This window comes from Thunnus thynnus, chromosome 3 (genome assembly GCF_963924715.1).
Source record: "Thunnus thynnus chromosome 3, fThuThy2.1, whole genome shotgun sequence".
In the NCBI taxonomy this organism is placed as follows: Eukaryota; Metazoa; Chordata; class Actinopteri; order Scombriformes; family Scombridae; genus Thunnus; species Thunnus thynnus.
The window spans coordinates 8,996,618-9,014,186 of record NC_089519.1 but is presented as its reverse complement, the minus strand read 5'-3'; the positions used below and the strand labels follow the sequence as shown (position 1 = coordinate 9,014,186).

The window sequence follows — 17,569 nt, the reverse complement described above, 5'->3', positions numbered from 1 at the left end:
GACTTTTTTTTTTTTTTACAAGCCAAGCACAAGAAAACTCCACTTCTGAAAATGCATGTAGGACGAAATCACCTTTTTGATGTAGAAGATGAAGAAGTATTTGATGGTGCAGATGGCAGGCAGCATCGGGCAGTAGAAGGTGCCGATCCAGCATATCGTCTGACCGTAGACAATCTCAAGCACATTCTGAGGAATAGCAAACTCCTGCTGGCCCCACCACTTAGCCAGACCGCAGTCACAGTACTTCACTATTAGCCTGAGTAGAAAAAAGGAGCAACGCAAGAAAAGAGAATAGAAAAGAAAGTATTACATATAATAAAATATCAAAGCATTGCACTCAAGAAAGACTGAAAAAACCCTGTAAAATGTGTTATGTAAACTTTTTTTTTTTTTTTTTTTTTTACTGTGGGAAGGTGAGGACTTACTTTCGGGGAAACTCCACAAAGATGGTGACTGCGACAATGATGATGAAATCAAAGATGGTGAGTTTGTACATTTCCTGACCAACACGGGTCTCCCAACACTGTGGAGAACAGCCGTCAGATTTGAGACATTTACAAAGAGCAAACTGCAACCAGCAGGCCACACACACACACAAAAGAATGACTTACGGAGTAAAGCACATGGTTGTAGCCACAGATGCAGGACTCCTTTTCACAGTCAGTGATCTGAGACCAGAGAGAGAAGAGCAAAACCCCAATACTGGTCAACCGCATGAAGACACACCTGGAAGGAAGAAATAAAGAACAAAATGAACAGAGTAAATGTGTTAAAGAGAGTGATTCAGCCATTTAGTCTCACTGGCATTCAAGCTTTTTAGCTTAAGACACATGTTATTTTGGACACATGTTATTTTCCAGATAGTGTTTGTCTCCTGATGAGAATTACTTGTGTGTGTGAGTCGTTATTCGGAAATCCTGCGTACCTCATGAGGGTGAAGCGGATCTCGAAGGCGGGTGAGTAGTCCTCAAAGTTGATGATAACGGAGAAGAGGAGGGGTGTGATGAAGTTGGCCAAGGTGATAACAATTGAGGGCAGATACTCATGGATGAGATCCACGATGAAATTCTCCTGCGAACCAGCAAAAGCAATATTGAGAGCAATTACCTCACCATAAATAAATCTCCTTTGACACTTATTGATGTCAGCTTTGTCTAAATACACATTTTCCCCAAAACATAAAGATTTCAGGATGTGAACGAATCAGCACAACTTACTTTTAATCAAATACTTTATGAACTTCAGAAACAAAACAGCAGTAGGGTTTTTAGAGTCTGTGCTTTAATTGATGAGGTCAGAGGTAATTTTTTTTTTTTTTTTTAATTCAAAGGTGATTCACAAAGTGTATGAAGGGCATTATAAACAACAGACAATGATAGACAGACAGATGTTTGCAACAGAAAGCACATTTAGCAACATTTTGTTACCTTTTTTTTATCCATCTGTGCTTCCTGGGAGAAGATAGTGGCTACATAGATGCTGTAGAAGCAAGCAGCCAGAACACCAATGACAAAAAGGTTGAGGATGAAGCGGATGAGATAAATCCGACACTTCTCTTTGCGGGTGCGATCTGCAATTTTCTGCTTGATCCTCTCCTCCTCCAAATCCGTCTGGGGAGATAAGAATATGCACATTTAAAACGAGGAAGGCAAATGTTCAACGGGAGCATAGTGTTATACATTCATGACAACTCATGTAACTCATTTCTCGACAAAGAATACTACACCAGTCTGAATGACTGAGAGGACATCCTGAGGAAGATACATAAAATATCTTTAGATATATACAAACCACCCGAAAAGAGGTTTATGATCCAGATTAAAATTGGACTTCTCTCAGCATGTAAAAATGGCCTTATCTTACCTTATGACTCCTGGCAAATCCTGCTATATAAACACATCTGGTTTAACAGAAAGATCAACTAACCTTAAGCTCATAGAGCAGACTGCTTCTCTTCAGCTTTACAGCGTTCTCATTGGTGATGCAGAAGTCCCAGCCAGCAAAGATCTTGTTGCAAAAACTCTGGAAGCGGTCCTCATCCTGAACCAGGTTGCGTTTGAATCCTGTGGCAGACCTTGGGGGAAAAAAAAGCCAAGTTATCAACACAGATCCTTCAAATAAATTGAATCCCTCATGATTTTGCCTTTGCTGTACCTTTTGACAATCCAGACAAGACTTAGAAAGAGGTACGCGACAGTGGCCAGCAGGTAGGCCAGTGGTAAGTTATAGGTGGTCATTGGAAAGTGGATTTTGTCCACTTTATAGTAGCCATAGAAAAGATAGGTCTGTTCTAGGAAGCCCTGCGGATAAAGCACAAAAGATGAGTGAGAAAACCACTATGGCAGTTTGTTTCTCCAGAGACCTTTAAAGATAAAGTGCAAGGACTTACTCCGCCAGAGAGCAGGTCGGTGATGTGCTCGTGGAAGATGACAAGACCTCGGCGAGCGCTGCTTGGATACACGCTGCACACACTACCTGTGGTCAAGCACAGTAAGATATAAGCTTAATTTTGGATGTTTAGCATATCTTTTGGCTGAATGCTAGATGTGCTCTAAACAAACAAGCTTCCTCTGACCATCATTCTGGTTGTAGGTAATATTCCCTGCGACGTGGGGGGCAATGACGATGGGCAACATGACAAAGCTGAACATAATCACGAAGATGATCAAGTTGAGCATGACCAGGAAGCGCAGGAACGAAAAGTAAGACAGGATCCCCGTGCCGAACATCCCTGCCACATGTGAGACAAAGACAACAAAATCAGAATTGGTACATTTTCTGTTAGAGCAGAAGTATGTTTGCTCATTTTGGCCATCCTGAAAAGAAATCAATGAATGTCTCTGAGGCTAAGGATACAGTTTTCTGACTGTCAAGACTATCTCATTATCCCTCTCTCACCCTCTATCAGGTGGATGTGTCCTCTCCAGAGCTGCAGGGAGCTCAGCCATTCTCGGGCATCATCTCTCAGCCTCCTCAGATACCTGCGGGTGCTTTGCCTCCACTGTCTCCAGCTGCTGAGCTCTCGATCATCTTCAAGGCGTTGCGTTCTAGTCATATAAATAGCTTGTTATAAATAGCTTAATAAATAGCTTACTAAACTCGTTATATGCACCTTTTAAAAATAGCCAGGGAATAGGTAATCACAGTGTACACTTTAGTTTAATTATCTTATCTAAAGACGATGCTGAGGATACTATAATGTCATTCCTACTTGTCTCTGCGTTTCTCAGCCATGGTCTTGGCTAGTTCTCTGATGGGTCTCTGCTCTGTCTGGTTCTTCTGTTTCTCCTCATTTCTGTTGACAGTGTTCACAGCCCATTTCCCACTACCAGAGGAGCTGAGTCGCGCTCTGGAGCTGCTCCTTCGCTTGGTAGCGCCAGTCGATGACTTCCTGCGGTACAGCAGGGACTGGTAACTGGGAAGCTGGTCCAGCAGTAGGTTACTGGTGACTCTTCCGCTACGATCAGTGTAGAACACTTGGAAAAGATGGAAAAATGAGGTCAAGCTATACAGAGATGATGATATGGTGACCATTCATATGATATGGTGATATCACAATCCTGATTTTAACTGCCAAAAGTTGCAATAAGGTTAACTGAGAGTAAAATATATTAATCTTCCACCACCAAACTGTAGTAGATGAATGAATGTAATACAATATTTATTGAGCTTTTCTGTGGAAGCTGCTGATACAGAGACTTTAAGAATGGAAATGCAAAACAACTGCAAAACAAACTTTGAGGCATTATAATTCTGCTAACAGCTATATCACAGTATATAGGTGTGATACTGTATTTAATACACCGGTCTGAAGCAAGATATGCTTATCTACAACTTCCCCATTCATTTGTAAATATTAAGTTAAATATTAAGTACTTCCATATCTTATACAAATCATCATCTTATACATTTGCTTATCATAAAACTGGATTGAAATTGACTTTCCCATAGATACACAGTTATGACTACAGACAAACATTAGAAAGAGGAGTTGTTAAAGAGGTATTTTGTTGCCTTGAATTCTGTATTTTATTCTATAATATTCTGAGAATTCATCCACTTCTTAATATCTTGAGTGAAACAGATGATATTAATGTTATTCAATGTAATGCACGCTGGGCAATATGGCAACTAACTAGATTATATCAGTCTGTGGATGATAATTATTGTAAGAAGAAAAACAAGACAGTGAGTTTACAATTACACACAGCATGCAGCCATATACATTTAGGACGTTTAATTTCACATCATTATTCAGATTTTCCAGTTTTCCAAAAATGTTTTGGATAAATTATTAGTTTGCCGGACAGCATCACATCAAAGCTGCAGTGTTATACTTAAACAATGAAAACATACAGTAAGATATATTGTTTCTTCTGGCTTTCAGTTAACGTGTTGTTTTCTAATGTGAGCAACAAACACTGACAAATTATTTTGTCTGTCTAGTTGAACCACAATGGCTGAAGACGCAGACTCAGCAAACAAAAATATCAACAGCGGAGTTTCGACTCGATAGAAAGACTCATATAAAACCAGACCAAGCCTATATATTCAATGTAACATGTGCCACTCACACCATTTATTGAATCATTAACTAGAAGGACAAAGTTGTTAGCCTGTTGTCAGCGTTTATTAGAGTGAAGTTCGAGGTTAGCATGACTAGCTGGTGTTTCGCTGATGTTGAAGTAAGTTTTTGTTAATGACGTTAACTTACAGACAGCTAAAGACACACATATTGCGTTAACTTCAAGTTTACCTGAGTCGGCTTCCATCGTTCCCTTTTCTGATAAAATAAATATTGTTGGATTTATACGTTAGCTAATTGTTGACCTAGCAGTTTTCCTCGTTTACTGGGACTTGACGCTCCAGTTGTCAGGAAGCCCACAAGCCTTTCCCAGAAACCACTTCCTGAATCCAGGATCAGCTTCAATGCATAGTTTCTGATTCTGTCATATCCTTTGTCTTTTATCTTACTGCTTTTACATGTCAAGATTTAATCACTCGCCTATATAGTTGTGAAAACAAATGAAGTGATTGCAGTAGTGTATGTATCGTATGTAGTTGTTATACTGTGTTTAATACACTGGCCTGGCAGTCATTGGAGTTTTACTAATTTTGTTAACTTTTTTAAATTATTAATTTTTAATTAATTTATAACTTTCCTGACATTTGTAAATATTATGTCAAGTATTAAGTATTTCCGTATCTTATACAAGGACACTTAATTTAATCATTACTTGACATAAAATTGAATTGCAATTGAATTTCCCAATAAAAACAGTTGGTTAGTTAACAAAACTGTATATAAAGTAGGTGAAACTAGCTCCACGTCCCGCAGCTACAATAGTAACATGCAGATTACACACTGATGCTTCAGTATTAATAATGTACTTTATTAATTTTACTTAATATATCAGTCACAGGGGACAATTTTCTGCATAACAATTACCTTTACTTTCAATATTTAAAGTAAATTACTTCTGAACTTTTACTTAAGTAGGATTTTTCATACAGGACTTCTACTTTTGATGGAGTATTTTTACATTTAAGTATTGCTACTTTTACTTGTACTTTAAGTACTTCTTCCACCTCTGAGAGATTTTCAGAGGCAGTTAATTAAAGGGTATTCCAGTGATATAGTATTGCTCTTGTCAAAAAAAAAGGACTGTCAAAAGAAAAACAGCAGAATTTGAGATATCCTGACTTTTGGTCCCTATATGGGTCACACCTCACACACAAAAACACTACATACTGCATTTCCCATATGTCCCTGCTATCTCAAACTCCCAGTTTGTAATGTAGGTTATAACTTAGGAAAACTATGAAATCTCAAGCAGACTTTAGAAAGCTGCCTCCATGGCCACAAAGGATGTGCTTATGCAGATGCTTTCACAGTCAGAGTATTACGATGAGTGAGCTGAATGTCATGTAAAAGCATTAGACTGCCCCCCAAGGCAAAAAAGATGAGCAAAAGAAATGAGAAGAAGCATTGCAACTCAAGACAGTGAGTAACGATGCAGAATATATCCAATAAAATGAAGTTGTTTAAAGGCAGTATTCATTATCTGAATTGAATCCACAAAGTTTACCAGTTGCTGGTTTACAGTCAAGTTGGACCATGATTTCTGAAGAATCACAGTGCAAAACAATGAAATTCCTGGTTGAAGTGTTTAACATGTAGTGATGTATGCACATATATCCTGTGTTAGACCTTGACCAAGAGAATTTTCCTTTAGTTACTGAGTTGTGAAATAATTCCCAATTTGTGAGAACACTTCTTTTTATTGCTGTTGTGTAAAATGATGTATTTATTCATTATTGATTTATTTATCAATCACTAGATAAGTTCAGTCAGTAAGCAGCACCACAGGTCAACCTAGACACAGCATGGACTCTTGGACACCCGCCTGAAATCCTAATAAGGATGCAAATTGAATTTTAGCCTTTGGGTTTCCTTATTGATGTCATAATACAAAGCGTTCACATGAGATTTGCGTGGCCTCTTCACAAGCAGTGGACTTTTACCTTTATGGCTTTCACACACTTCCTGGTAGCCAGACAGTCCTTATTTTTTATCTCATTGACGGTGCTTCTTCCCAGGATACTCCCCAGGCTTGCTCTGAACAGACTGCTAGAAAGACTCAGTCATTCTTCAAAATTTTATCAGGACTTACATGTTCTTTTCACAACACAATTACCAGGTAAGCAGGGCTTGATAATAGAGGGGAATATAGTATTACAAGATTTTTAATTATCTGCACAGTTTGGCATTTCTGTGACAGCCTATACTCACTCAAGCACTACTTGTAGTCACAGTCTATGAAGTTATTCTTTCTAACTTTCATGGCTGAGTTGTCAGTCTGTCATTCTCTGTTAATTGTTAGTCAGATTTTCCTATCCTGCTATCCTTTAATGGCTCTGTGTGGGAAACATAAAGCTATGATACTACATGTGGTAGAAACCAAACCTACTGTATGAATTAATGATGAATAGATGAGGATGGGACCAACAGATTAAATTACACATGCTTCACTCTGACAATGTCACTCTGAACACAGCATGCTACTTGGCCTCAACATGCGTTGCTTCTTGTTTAAGTTATATTAAATTTGACTTAGCTGGCAACCGAAGCCAATATGAAATGAGGGCAAACCCTCTTATCTCTCTTGTGATAACTTAAAACACATTACTATAGTCATCTGTGTTTTTGTTCATTCAGTAGAGCGAGTTTTTTTTAAAGTGTGTTGCTGTAACTGGACTTAAACACACATCAATATATTTTAGAAGGACTGCGACAGAGTGAGCTGAAGGATCACTGTCGTCTCCAAAGAAGAGCACAAGGATCAATTTGAAGGATCTCATGTCAAGTTACAGCAACGGAGGATTTTTCAACCCCGCCTACCATGACAGCGAGACTCTGGAAATTGATAGAAGGTTTGTGGTAATATAATAACAAAAAAATGTGTTTTTGTCTTAGAAAGTGCATCACTGCATTATTTATCCAGAAAAAAACTGTTTTGCCATTTATCAAATAATGTGTTTGAGGGAGCGCTGTGGGTAAGAACAGACTGTTTGTACTTTTAATCAGAGGGCATGTAATGTACTGTAAAAGAACAAACAGGATGTGCTCAAGGAACATTTTGTGGTAAAAACTTTTAAGATCTCAGGACTTTGGAAAGAGGTCAAACTGGAAGTTTCTAAAAGTTTCTGGAAAAAGCAGACTTGCCAAGTCTGAAGTGCCATTTGTCTCTGAAGTTTACTCACCAAATAAGCCATAAGCCTTTCTTCTTTTGTAGAGCATTACATATTCACATGAGAAAAACATCACCCCAATTGCAGTCACATCTATGGCAGCGGTTTCATTACAGATAATAATCGCATTATAATCATAACATGAAATTCCAGCTCCTGTTTTGGGTTGATAACCACAGTCCTCAAATGACCTCAAAGATAAGCAGTTTATCTTTCATCTTTATATTTATGAATTCATTCTCTAGGTCTTCCAGCAAAACCCATCACACTAACCCCTATGCCAGGGAAGATCCAGCCTGGCGGGGTGAGAGAGCAGACACATATCACTCATCAACAGGTCAGGGCAGCAGTGGTGATGCTGTAGGGAGAGTACCCTGGGGGGGCTGGCAGGAGGAGAGCTGGAGGGGGAGAGAAAGCATCCCCATGGGCCTCCTCTCAACACGCCCGGGGAGTCCTTCATTGCAACATGACCACAGTGAGTGGACTATTTCCATGTGACAAGACTAGATTTAATGTCTCTGTTGAGTCTTAGTATACATTTTGAAGTAAAAGCTAGATTGTATGTGAAAAAAAACCCACCGTTATTTTGTTTTGACCACTGACACCTCAGCTTTTTTGTGCCTCTCTGTGTTGCTAAGTGACACTGCTACTGATACTTAGACTGTTAACGTCTACACAATCTCTTCCTCACTTTTTAAAAAATCTAGATCACAGTGTGTTCCAGATCAACCCTGACTCTCACTATGATAGAACGCTGTCTATTCGACTTCCTTCTGCATCTTCAGGTAATGGTTAAACTATGTTTTCTCCATTGATAATACTTTCTTTTCACAGTCTTTTCAAAGTTTCTGTGCACTCTCATGCTGTTGCCATGGTATCACTAAACATACACAAAGCTGTAAAGTGCATTACAAGACAATAATTAGAGATAAATGTGTCATGTTGACCTCTCGACTTTGCTTATAAATCAACTTAGAAAACTGGGTAATTATTAATGGAGGCTGCACTCAACAACAAATAGAAAGAAAATGAAGGAAGTTGGCAAAGAAAATGAAACAGAGGGAAGGGGATTCTTGGGGAAAATGTTATCTTAATCTGAAGGACATAATCAAGGGTTGTGTACACACAAGAAATCTGAGTGGACATTTGTTGTTGTCAGGCATTGTTGGTCTGTTGGTCAGCCCACTGCTTTGGTCCTGGCTGAAATATTACAAAAACTAGTCAATGGATAGCCGATGAAATTTGGTACAAATATTCATGGTCCCCAGAGGATGTTTCCTTATGATCTTGGTGATCCCCTTTTCCTCTAGTGCCATCAGCAGGTCAAAGTTTTCACTTATCATGTAAAATATCTTACTATCTACTAGACTAATTGGCATAAATGGTGCCCAGAGGATGAATCTTTGTGAGTTTGGTGATCCCCTGGGATTTCCTCTAGCACTGCAAAGAGGTTGACATTTGTGCTTTTGAGTATAATGTCTAAACAACTATTGTGTGGATTGTGATGAAATTCAGTTCAGGTATTCATATATCCCTCAGAATGAACTGATATAACTTTTGGTGATCCGATCACTTTCTATAAAGCAGCAACATTTGAAATCGTCAGAATTTGATTTATGACCAAATAGCAACAGTAAAACCAATGACATTCTCATCACCCACAGTTTTAATTTGTGTTTAATGTTAATTATCAAATGGTAGCATGTCAACATGCTAAACTAAGATGGTGAACATGGTAAATATGTTGGCATTGTCATTGTGAGCATGTTAGCATGATGATGTTTAGCTCAAAACATTGCTGTACCTATCACAGAGCCTTACAGAGGCTGTGATAATACAATTTAATTACACTGTAATTTGCTTGCTATATTATTAAGCGTTACCATACCTGTGAATAACAGTAGTCATACTAGTGTTGCAGTCGGCACCGTAGTCTCTGACAATGTGATGAACTGCAGCACCAACAGCCGTAGTATCATAGGTTTAATATGAAGTAGGATAATGTTACTGGTGCAGTAGCACCCACATGAGCTCATACTGTACATTTCACTGCTATCAACTCTACTTTCAATCAATGTGTATCTACAGTAAGAAATATACACATCTAAAGTTAGGTGCAGTTTTTGAATAGGAAAATATAAAAATACCATCTCTATTAAATTCAAGTGTTGCATTTAAAAACTGTCAACCAATTCTTTTGTTGACTGTCACTGTCTTTCCCACCTGCTCATTGAGTTTACTTTTTAACATCAAGCTCATAGTAAAATCCCTGATTATCTTTTCCGAACACCATAATACTTCCTTCTCCTCTTGTGTTTTCACCCAGGAAACATGACAATGAGGTGGAGGGGGATTGCAATGAGAAGGATGAGCATGTTTCCTACGGCTGATCCTGGCTATTTAGCTTTCACAGAGGATGCCATCAGGAACGAAATGGAAAATGGTAAAAGCCCGTGATGTGTGTCAGCTTATTCCTGTGGATGTGTGCAATGTGAAGTGTGACACCTGATATGCATTCTGGATGGTCGCCATTGTAAAGATAACAGACAGCGACTGTCTTGTCTTGTCATCTCTTGTGTGACAGAGGAACAGAACCTGGTCAAAGAACTTGTTGCCTTGTCGACACGAGACCGAATCCGGGCCATTCGGGACCTTCCAATGAGCTTTGAAGAGAAGAAACATATCAGGTGGGTTGTGACTGACGTGGTTAAAGATGATAAGCCTCCTTGTTAGTGTCCTTGTAGATCACTTAGTTAACCATTACACCTTGCTATGAACCATAAAATAAAGATTATGTTTACAAAGACGTGGAGGTATTTAAAGTGGGGCTTTGTGGTGTTGCAATATAGAACACTGGTGGAGGAGTCACATATATGTGAGCAAATATACACACATATACACACTGCTCTGGTCCTGTTTCAAGGTACATTACACAGGAAACTATTAAACTGAAAACAAGTACAAAGGTTTTTCTGCAGACTGCAGTGTTCAGTCATTGTGGCAGATCTTGTAATTCATCAGGAGATTACTGTATGCACTTTCAGGGCAAATGTCATTATCACACCAAATTATGTTTTAAATTACCTTTGCAGGAGCCAAGTGCTGGCATTTAAGTCTTCCAAGCAGTCTCGCCGGTTCACATGTTTTGCTGATTGCTCTGAGAATCTGTCACTGGTGAGTCTCTCATCAATTATAAAAGACCTCATTTTGAGTTTAGCCATCTGATTCATAACTTGTGGTTGTGTAATACTGACAGTACGTGTACTCCTGTACTCTCAGTCTCTCCGCAGGTGCGGTTACAGCATAAGTTCAGCTAGACAGACCCTGGAGCTGTGGCAAGGCATCATGAAAGAGATTGGTGGCAAGTTTGGCACCAGTGTCCTCTCTTATTTTCTGTTCCTCAAGTGGTTGCTCATGTTCAACATTTTCTCCTTCCTGGTCAACTTTGGCTTTATCACCATCCCGGTCCTTGTTTACGACCCCTCACCCAACATTCCTCCAAATGTGAGCTTCACAGGACTGGAGATACTGACTGGAGCTGTAAGTGCAAGCTCATTTCAAACCACATACTTGACATGAAAGAGTCGCTCTTAGAGAAGCACCCACAAATAGTTATCACCCGACTCTGCAGTTCCCCTCAGCTCTACATAGCATTTTAGCCTCTTTCAACTCATTGTTTTGGTTTAACGGCCCGCAACTTCACTGTTTTTGGCTCTCACCGCTCTCATTAGTGTCACTTCAAGGCGCAGGTCGCAACTCTTTTAAGCAAAAAAGCTCTGAAAAACACTCTTATAGCTTGGTATTCTGCCCATTATGTGGCCAAAAATATCAATATGGATTAATATAGGTTCATGTAATATTTTATTGAACTTGAACTCCTCTCTGCACCGAGTTGATGAGAGCAGCATAATCAAATCTTTGTCACTGCATAGTAAATGTGTTTTGGTTTCTCCAGGGTTACTTCAGCTACACTGTCATGTACTACGGTGGCTACAGCAATGAAACCCTTGCGGGCCTGGTGGAGTATAACATGCAGCTGGGCTATTTCTTCACCATTGCAGTCTACATGGTGCTGTGTGGAATTGCACTTATCTTCAGGTTAGTCCTCTGGATAACTTGTGGAATTGCTCTGATTACATTTGATATAGATCAATATTTGGGGGTTATTCTACATGAATACATCCTACATTTATTGTACATTCGTCTGAACTTACCCAACCATCTCTATCCTCATGCAGCATTGCAAGATCATTCAGGAAAAACTATGTGCTTGCGGATCAATCCTCAAACAGTGCGTGGCAGCTTTTGTGCAGCTGGGATTTCAGTATAACCAATGAGAGAGCAGTGAGACAGCGCAAGAACAATCTCCGTGTCCAACTAAAGGTAAAAGCTCAAACAACACACTGTTTAAAACCCACTCAATCAAGACAGGAAGTCAGGAAAGAGAAGTCTGTTTTTGCCACCATAAAAACAGGAAGAGTTCTTATTCCCCCTACAACACTGTATAGTCACAACATTTCTAAAGGATGGAGTGTATAGTTACATTTCAGAAATCTTGGGAGGATATCATCACAATAAGCTTTCAGAAGTTAATTCCTTTTTTAGGACACATCACACGTCTCATTATTTTTCATTGCCATGTTTGTCCTCTTACCATCTTTCCAGGAGTCTTTGTCAGAGAAGGCCCAGGGGGAGTTGCTGACCCTCTCTGAAAAGCTGAAGCACTTTGGGGTTTATCTGGGCTCGTGGCTCCTCTCCACCGGCCTGGCTGTTGGTTGTGGAGCCAGCATCTACTACCTCTGCCAATATGAACAGCAGGTACACAAATTCAAATTAAGATGAAATAATGAGACTCATAGCAAAAAGTTGGAGTGATTGTTTTTTAATTTTTTTGATGGATAGAGACTACAGAGGGCAGGAAAAGTGGGTAGCCCACATCCCAATAAAGGTTTCTTCTCTGTCTGGAAAATGCAACTCTTGTTCCTTTAAGAGCTAAAGGAGAAAAATTCCCCTTACTTGCACAGCTGCATATCCTTTTAGGAATAGAGATACATATACAGTATGATAATACTTTATGGCATGTAATGGATTGGGTCTTTAAAGTCATGCTCCATAAGTTTACAACCTACTGACAGTAATGTGTCAAGTCATTTACTGACAGCACAGAACTTGATTCATTTCATTGCACATATTGTTAGTCGTTGAGCTCTATCTTGTTGTGACCTCAATCTGTTATCTTTACAGCAGACAAAGGATGCTGCCAACTGGTCTCTGCTTCAGGAGGCAGAGACTCTCCTGGTTCCCTTTGTGGTGTCTCTGATTAACCTGGTTGTCCCGCTCTTCTACTCCCTCTTCAACAAGTTTGAGCACTACTCCAGCCAGCGCAGACAGATCTACGCTCTGGTACTCAGGTTAGATAGCAGCGGTTTTAGTTTTTTATCAAGGAGGGAGCATACAGTGCATGAGTTAAAGGGCTTTCTTGAGGAGAGTTAGATGAGAAAATCTCTGTCTTATCTGTCCGTTCAATGGAGCCAATGGCCGATTAGCTTAGCTTAGCACAAAGACTGGAAACAGAGGGAAACAGCTTGCCTGGCTCTGTCCAAAGGTAACAAATTCAACCTACAAGCAACTCTAAATTTGAACATGTTATATCGTTTAATCCGTACACACACTGAAGCATCAAAACAACAATTTGTGATTCTTTTACACTGGGTTAGGTGCAGGGCTTTTTCTTGGTCAGGTGCAGTGGCTTCCTTGAGTCCTGTCATCTCCATGAGTTTGCCAGGTAATCAGCGGAGACTCCAGGAAGTCACTGCTCCTGGTCTGGGGTTTTTTGTTTCCTAGCTAGGCCAGCTGTTTTCCCCTGTTTCTAGTCTTTATGCTAAGCCTTTATGCTCCGGCCTCCAGCTTCATATTGAATGGACAGATATGAGAGTGGTATAAATCTTCTCATTTAACTCGATGAGAGAGCAAATTTCCCAAAATCTCAAACTAACAGCATGATTGAAATGTGTTTTTATCTTTTCCCACTTACAGAAATGTGATACTCAAGATGGCCATTCTGGGTGTCTTGTGTTATTACTGGATGAATGTGGTGGCTAAGAAGTTTTCGGTATGTGTGACAGGAATTAACTGTTTATTGCCGTTTTCAAATACACCAGTATCAGTTTCACTATATAAGCCTTTGTTCATTCATCTAATTTGTTTCGTACAGTGTTGGGAGTCCATTGTAGGACAGGCTTTGTACCGTCTGGTTATTGTTGACTTCTTGTTTCTGATGTTGGGATCCTTCTTTGGAGAGTTTCTCAGCAAGTGAGTGACATGGTTCCAGTTTATGAAATTATTTTCTTCTTTGTAAATATAAAAATGTGGAAAATTAGCTACGGATGTAAATCACATTCATCATTGATGTATTACAGTGTGATTGGGACCAGATTTCTACCACGTCTGGGGGTTCCAGAGTTTGACGTCGCCAGAAATGTCCTTGAACTCATCTATGCACAGACTCTGGCCTGGTAAGAACAATAATTTGACACATTAATGGCTCAGGACTTAATATTTTCTATCCTGATGTCAGCGCTAATTTCCTATTAAAAGTTCTTGTATCCTCTATTTTCTCTCCATAGGATTGGAATCTACTTCTCTCCTCTTCTACCTGCTATCCAGATTCTCAAGTTTTTCATTGTGTTTTACCTGAAAAAGGTAAATATTATGTTCACAAGGTTTGGAGATCCTGGTGACTGTAAACTGACCTACCATGGTGATACACGGCCATAGGCAGATACAATGCTATCGTTACCTGAGCTGCTCTATATACTCTTTAGGCTCATGTTACTGTATTTGTGCAGCTGGGTCAATAATTAATTAAAATCCCTTCATCACATTGACTGTTTGCTTTATTTTGAGCAATGGAAAAGTCAGGCAGGGTTTGGGATTTGTGGAATAAAACTATTGGTTGCATTGTTAGGCAAGATCAATCCCAGAAGTAAATGACTTCAGTATGATTGGTAATTTGACCCAGGCTGGATCTGGTGTTGCTGAATGTTTTATGAACATGCTGAATGACCTTTGAAGCAATGCTGCTCAAAGCTCTGATGAGATCGTCATGTTTTCTAATGTGGAGTGAAATGGATGTGATGTTTAGGATGTAATGAGCTTGTGGTTTTGAAAACTTTAATATGAGATTGATGAATAAAAAATAGTGTTTGTGTTATATGTGTCTGTGCACCTTCCCAGGTCAGCCTGACCCAGAATTGCCAGCCTCCGCGGCGGTCAGGCAGGGCAGCTCAGATGCAAACCATCTTCATCGCCCTCCTCTTCTTCCCTTTCTTTGTGGGAGCCTTGTCCATGGTTGCATACACTGCCTGGAGGTATGTGGACATGGTCTATTTTGACCATTATAAAAACCTTTATCTCACATTAACAGCTTGGAGTTAAAAAAAAAAAAAATCATTCATTTTTTAACAAAATTGTCACAAAAACCCAACAATCCCACACTGAAACACAGTCTAGATTCTCAATTAATGAACAAATTCTGTCTGTAATGTTAGGCTTGTTACCAAAGCAAACCTCAATCTTGTTTTCTCCACCCTGTCCTGCTCTGAAGCCTGACTCCCTCCAAGCGGTGTGGTCCTTTTCGGGAACTCAACAGTACCTTCAGTGTAGTTGGAGTCTGGATAGACGATCTGGAAGAGATCCCTGGTTCTCAGTGGGTGGTCTGGATCTACCAAAATGTCATCAGAAGTGAAATCTTCTACTTCCTTGTCACGCTCGTCATACTGTAAGTGCATGGTCTAAGTGCAAGGTGTATGTATGTTGTGTGTGTGTGATATTATGTGTTTAAATCCAGTTGTGAATCATTTTTTTCACACAAGCAGATCACAAGCAGAAGACCTTTATGTGTTTTGCATTTGCAGAGCAACAACTAAGTCTAATTCGAATCTAAATGTACAATTGTAAAAATATACAATATAATATAATTGATTATAATTGAAGGTGTTCATTTGTGTGGTGGGAACTCTCAATCAACAAAATGGACAGTTAGTTGTGTTGTGTATATAACACTGTGATAACCTCATGTTATATCCGAAGCAGTAAACCTTCCAGGTGACTGATTTTAAAAAAGCTTTGTTAGGACATGAAGCAGTCTGTGAATCACATGAGTGAATGAATCAAGCAGAGTAACCATGGTGTTCAATGCAGCAGCATAAAAACAGGATAACACCAAGCAGCCACAATGTTGCAAGGATTTTATTGACATTGACTTGATTATTAAAACATCGAGGTGATGGAGACTGGAACACTGCCCCCATGCATGTCTGTCTTTCTGTTGTTATGCAAATTGTTTTTTCAGTAACAATATGAAAGTCTGCCTTCCTTTTACCTGTTCCTCTGTTGACTGTCATGTTTTCTTTCTCAGAGTCTTCATATACATCTTCTGGCAAGTCACTCAGGGCCGCAAAGAGCTTATTGGTCTTCTGAGACAACAGATTGTTAATGTGAGTGTGGTTGAAAAAACTGCTCTTGCTCTCATCTTCTTTTCCTTTGGGAATTGGTATGCCTGTTTGAACTCGGTTGCAATTGTTTTTTTTAGTAATACTTGTTTTTTATTTCCTTCTTTGTCTCCTTCTGTTTTTCTAACCAGGAGGGGAAAGACAAGTCCTTCTTGTTAGACAAGCTGCAGAACCTCCAGAAAACTAACCCTAATAAAAAACCCAAACCAAGGAATCAAAAAAAGGTTTGTTTTGAAAATTCTTCCATGCTAACCTTTCCTCCTGAGATTTGTTATCAACCCTCAAGCAATTTTTCTTTTGTTCTCAGCACACTAAACGGCGTTCAGATGACCACTCATCTGGGGGTCAGTCCACCTCAAACGCCATGGTTCAGACTTTACTTGCTCGCCAGCGGCTTGAAGAGGAAGAGGAGAGGCACAGCGCTGGCGGAGTGCCCGTTCCCTCAGACATCTCCACCTCCAGCGCTCTGATGCAGGCCATGTTGGCACGTCAGAGAGCTGATACACAGGATGGAGATTTATACCAGATGCCTGATAAATACCAGACATCCTCCAGCGCCCTCGCACAGGCCATGCAAGCGAGGCAGAGGGCTGAGGATCATGTGAGGGATGAGTACTACAGTACAGAAGATTTTTCTGAAAACCCTGTCAATAGATCCAGCGCTGTAACACAGGCCATGCAAGCCAGACAAAGAACAGAGGATGCAGCATATGATGTAGATGATCAACCATCTTCAGTGTCTAGTGCTATGATGCAAGTCATGCAAGCCAGGCAGAGAGCAGAGGAAGAGGAAAGGATTCAGCGAGTCCCTGCTGCCCCACAAAATCCAGCTCCCTCAGGTTCCAGCGCTCTCATACAGGCCATGTTGGCGCGGCAGCAGGCCCAGAATGAGTATGATGATGGATACTGAACAAACTCATCTGACTTTATCATAACCAGAGTTGAAAAGAGCAAGAAAATAGCTTTTTATGCAGCTGACCTAAATGAGTCTTATCAGGATGTGATTTGTGTTCATAAAAAGTGCAAAATTAAAAGGATTCCTGCAAAAGAACAAAAAACTTATAGCAGGTCTACTGTATGTGAAAGTGCAGGTTCACCTATTTATGCACCTTTTTTTTAGGAGTATATTTTAATTATATATTTATATGAAAATTGTATGACAAATAATCACTTTAACAAATACACACGAGGCCTGTTCTTGTGCCATTACATGTAATTTGTGTATCACAAACATAAGTTATTCATATTGTATATATTCTCTTTGAAATGTAGATGAACAAAAATAAAAGAAAAGCAAAAATAAA

At 39.6% G+C, this 17,569-nt stretch overlaps 2 protein-coding genes across 5 annotated transcripts in view; one reads left to right on the top strand and one right to left on the bottom strand.

Annotated features, from left to right (window-relative positions):
- nomo (nodal modulator) overlaps window positions 1-4,913 on the bottom strand; it is a 21,198-nt gene extending 16,285 nt beyond the window's left edge. Inside the window, 12 exon segments of the mRNA XM_067583952.1 lie at window positions 73-256; window positions 426-523; window positions 612-726; window positions 926-1,071; window positions 1,428-1,610; window positions 1,927-2,074; window positions 2,155-2,300; window positions 2,390-2,475; window positions 2,576-2,731; window positions 2,899-3,047; window positions 3,212-3,476; window positions 4,757-4,913. Of these exon segments, the coding sequence (XP_067440053.1) occupies window positions 73-256; window positions 426-523; window positions 612-726; window positions 926-1,071; window positions 1,428-1,610; window positions 1,927-2,074; window positions 2,155-2,300; window positions 2,390-2,475; window positions 2,576-2,731; window positions 2,899-3,047; window positions 3,212-3,476; window positions 4,757-4,772 (1,692 nt within the window). The 5' untranslated portion in view covers window positions 4,773-4,913.
- Window positions 4,614-17,569, top strand: tmc5 (transmembrane channel like 5). 4 transcript variants are annotated; one of them, XM_067583949.1, is made up of 21 exons: window positions 4,614-4,685; window positions 7,285-7,434; window positions 7,998-8,227; window positions 8,460-8,537; window positions 10,079-10,195; window positions 10,337-10,439; window positions 10,845-10,926; window positions 11,032-11,292; window positions 11,708-11,850; window positions 11,991-12,135; window positions 12,418-12,570; window positions 12,997-13,163; window positions 13,789-13,864; window positions 13,967-14,064; window positions 14,172-14,267; window positions 14,379-14,454; window positions 14,989-15,122; window positions 15,359-15,532; window positions 16,172-16,250; window positions 16,397-16,489; window positions 16,573-17,569. In XM_067583949.1, exons 2-21 carry the CDS (start codon window positions 7,361-7,363, stop codon window positions 17,173-17,175), a joined length of 2,982 nt encoding a protein of 993 aa, XP_067440050.1. In that variant the 5' UTR covers window positions 4,614-4,685; window positions 7,285-7,360; the 3' UTR covers window positions 17,176-17,569. The 4 variants fall into 4 exon arrangements, with proteins under 4 accessions (XP_067440050.1, XP_067440049.1, XP_067440051.1 ...); XM_067583948.1 differs by lacking the exon at window positions 4,614-4,685 and adding an exon at window positions 6,551-6,701 and having other exon boundaries at window positions 7,288-7,434; XM_067583950.1 differs by lacking the exon at window positions 4,614-4,685 and adding an exon at window positions 6,551-6,701 and having other exon boundaries at window positions 13,000-13,163.

What these genes read in the sequence shown, in the direction of transcription:
- tmc5 (XM_067583949.1), top strand. Translation starts at nt 7,361, where the DNA reads ATGTCAAGTTACAGCAACGGAGGATTTTTCAACCCCGCCTACCATGAC. An exon ending in ACTTCCTTCTGCATCTTCAG is followed by an intron (nt 8,538 to 10,078) that starts GTAATGGTTAAA and finishes GTTTTCACCCAG; the next exon opens with GAAACATGACAATGAGGTGG. An exon ending in CTTGTCACGCTCGTCATACT is followed by an intron (nt 15,533 to 16,171) that starts GTAAGTGCATGG and finishes TTTCTTTCTCAG; the next exon opens with AGTCTTCATATACATCTTCT.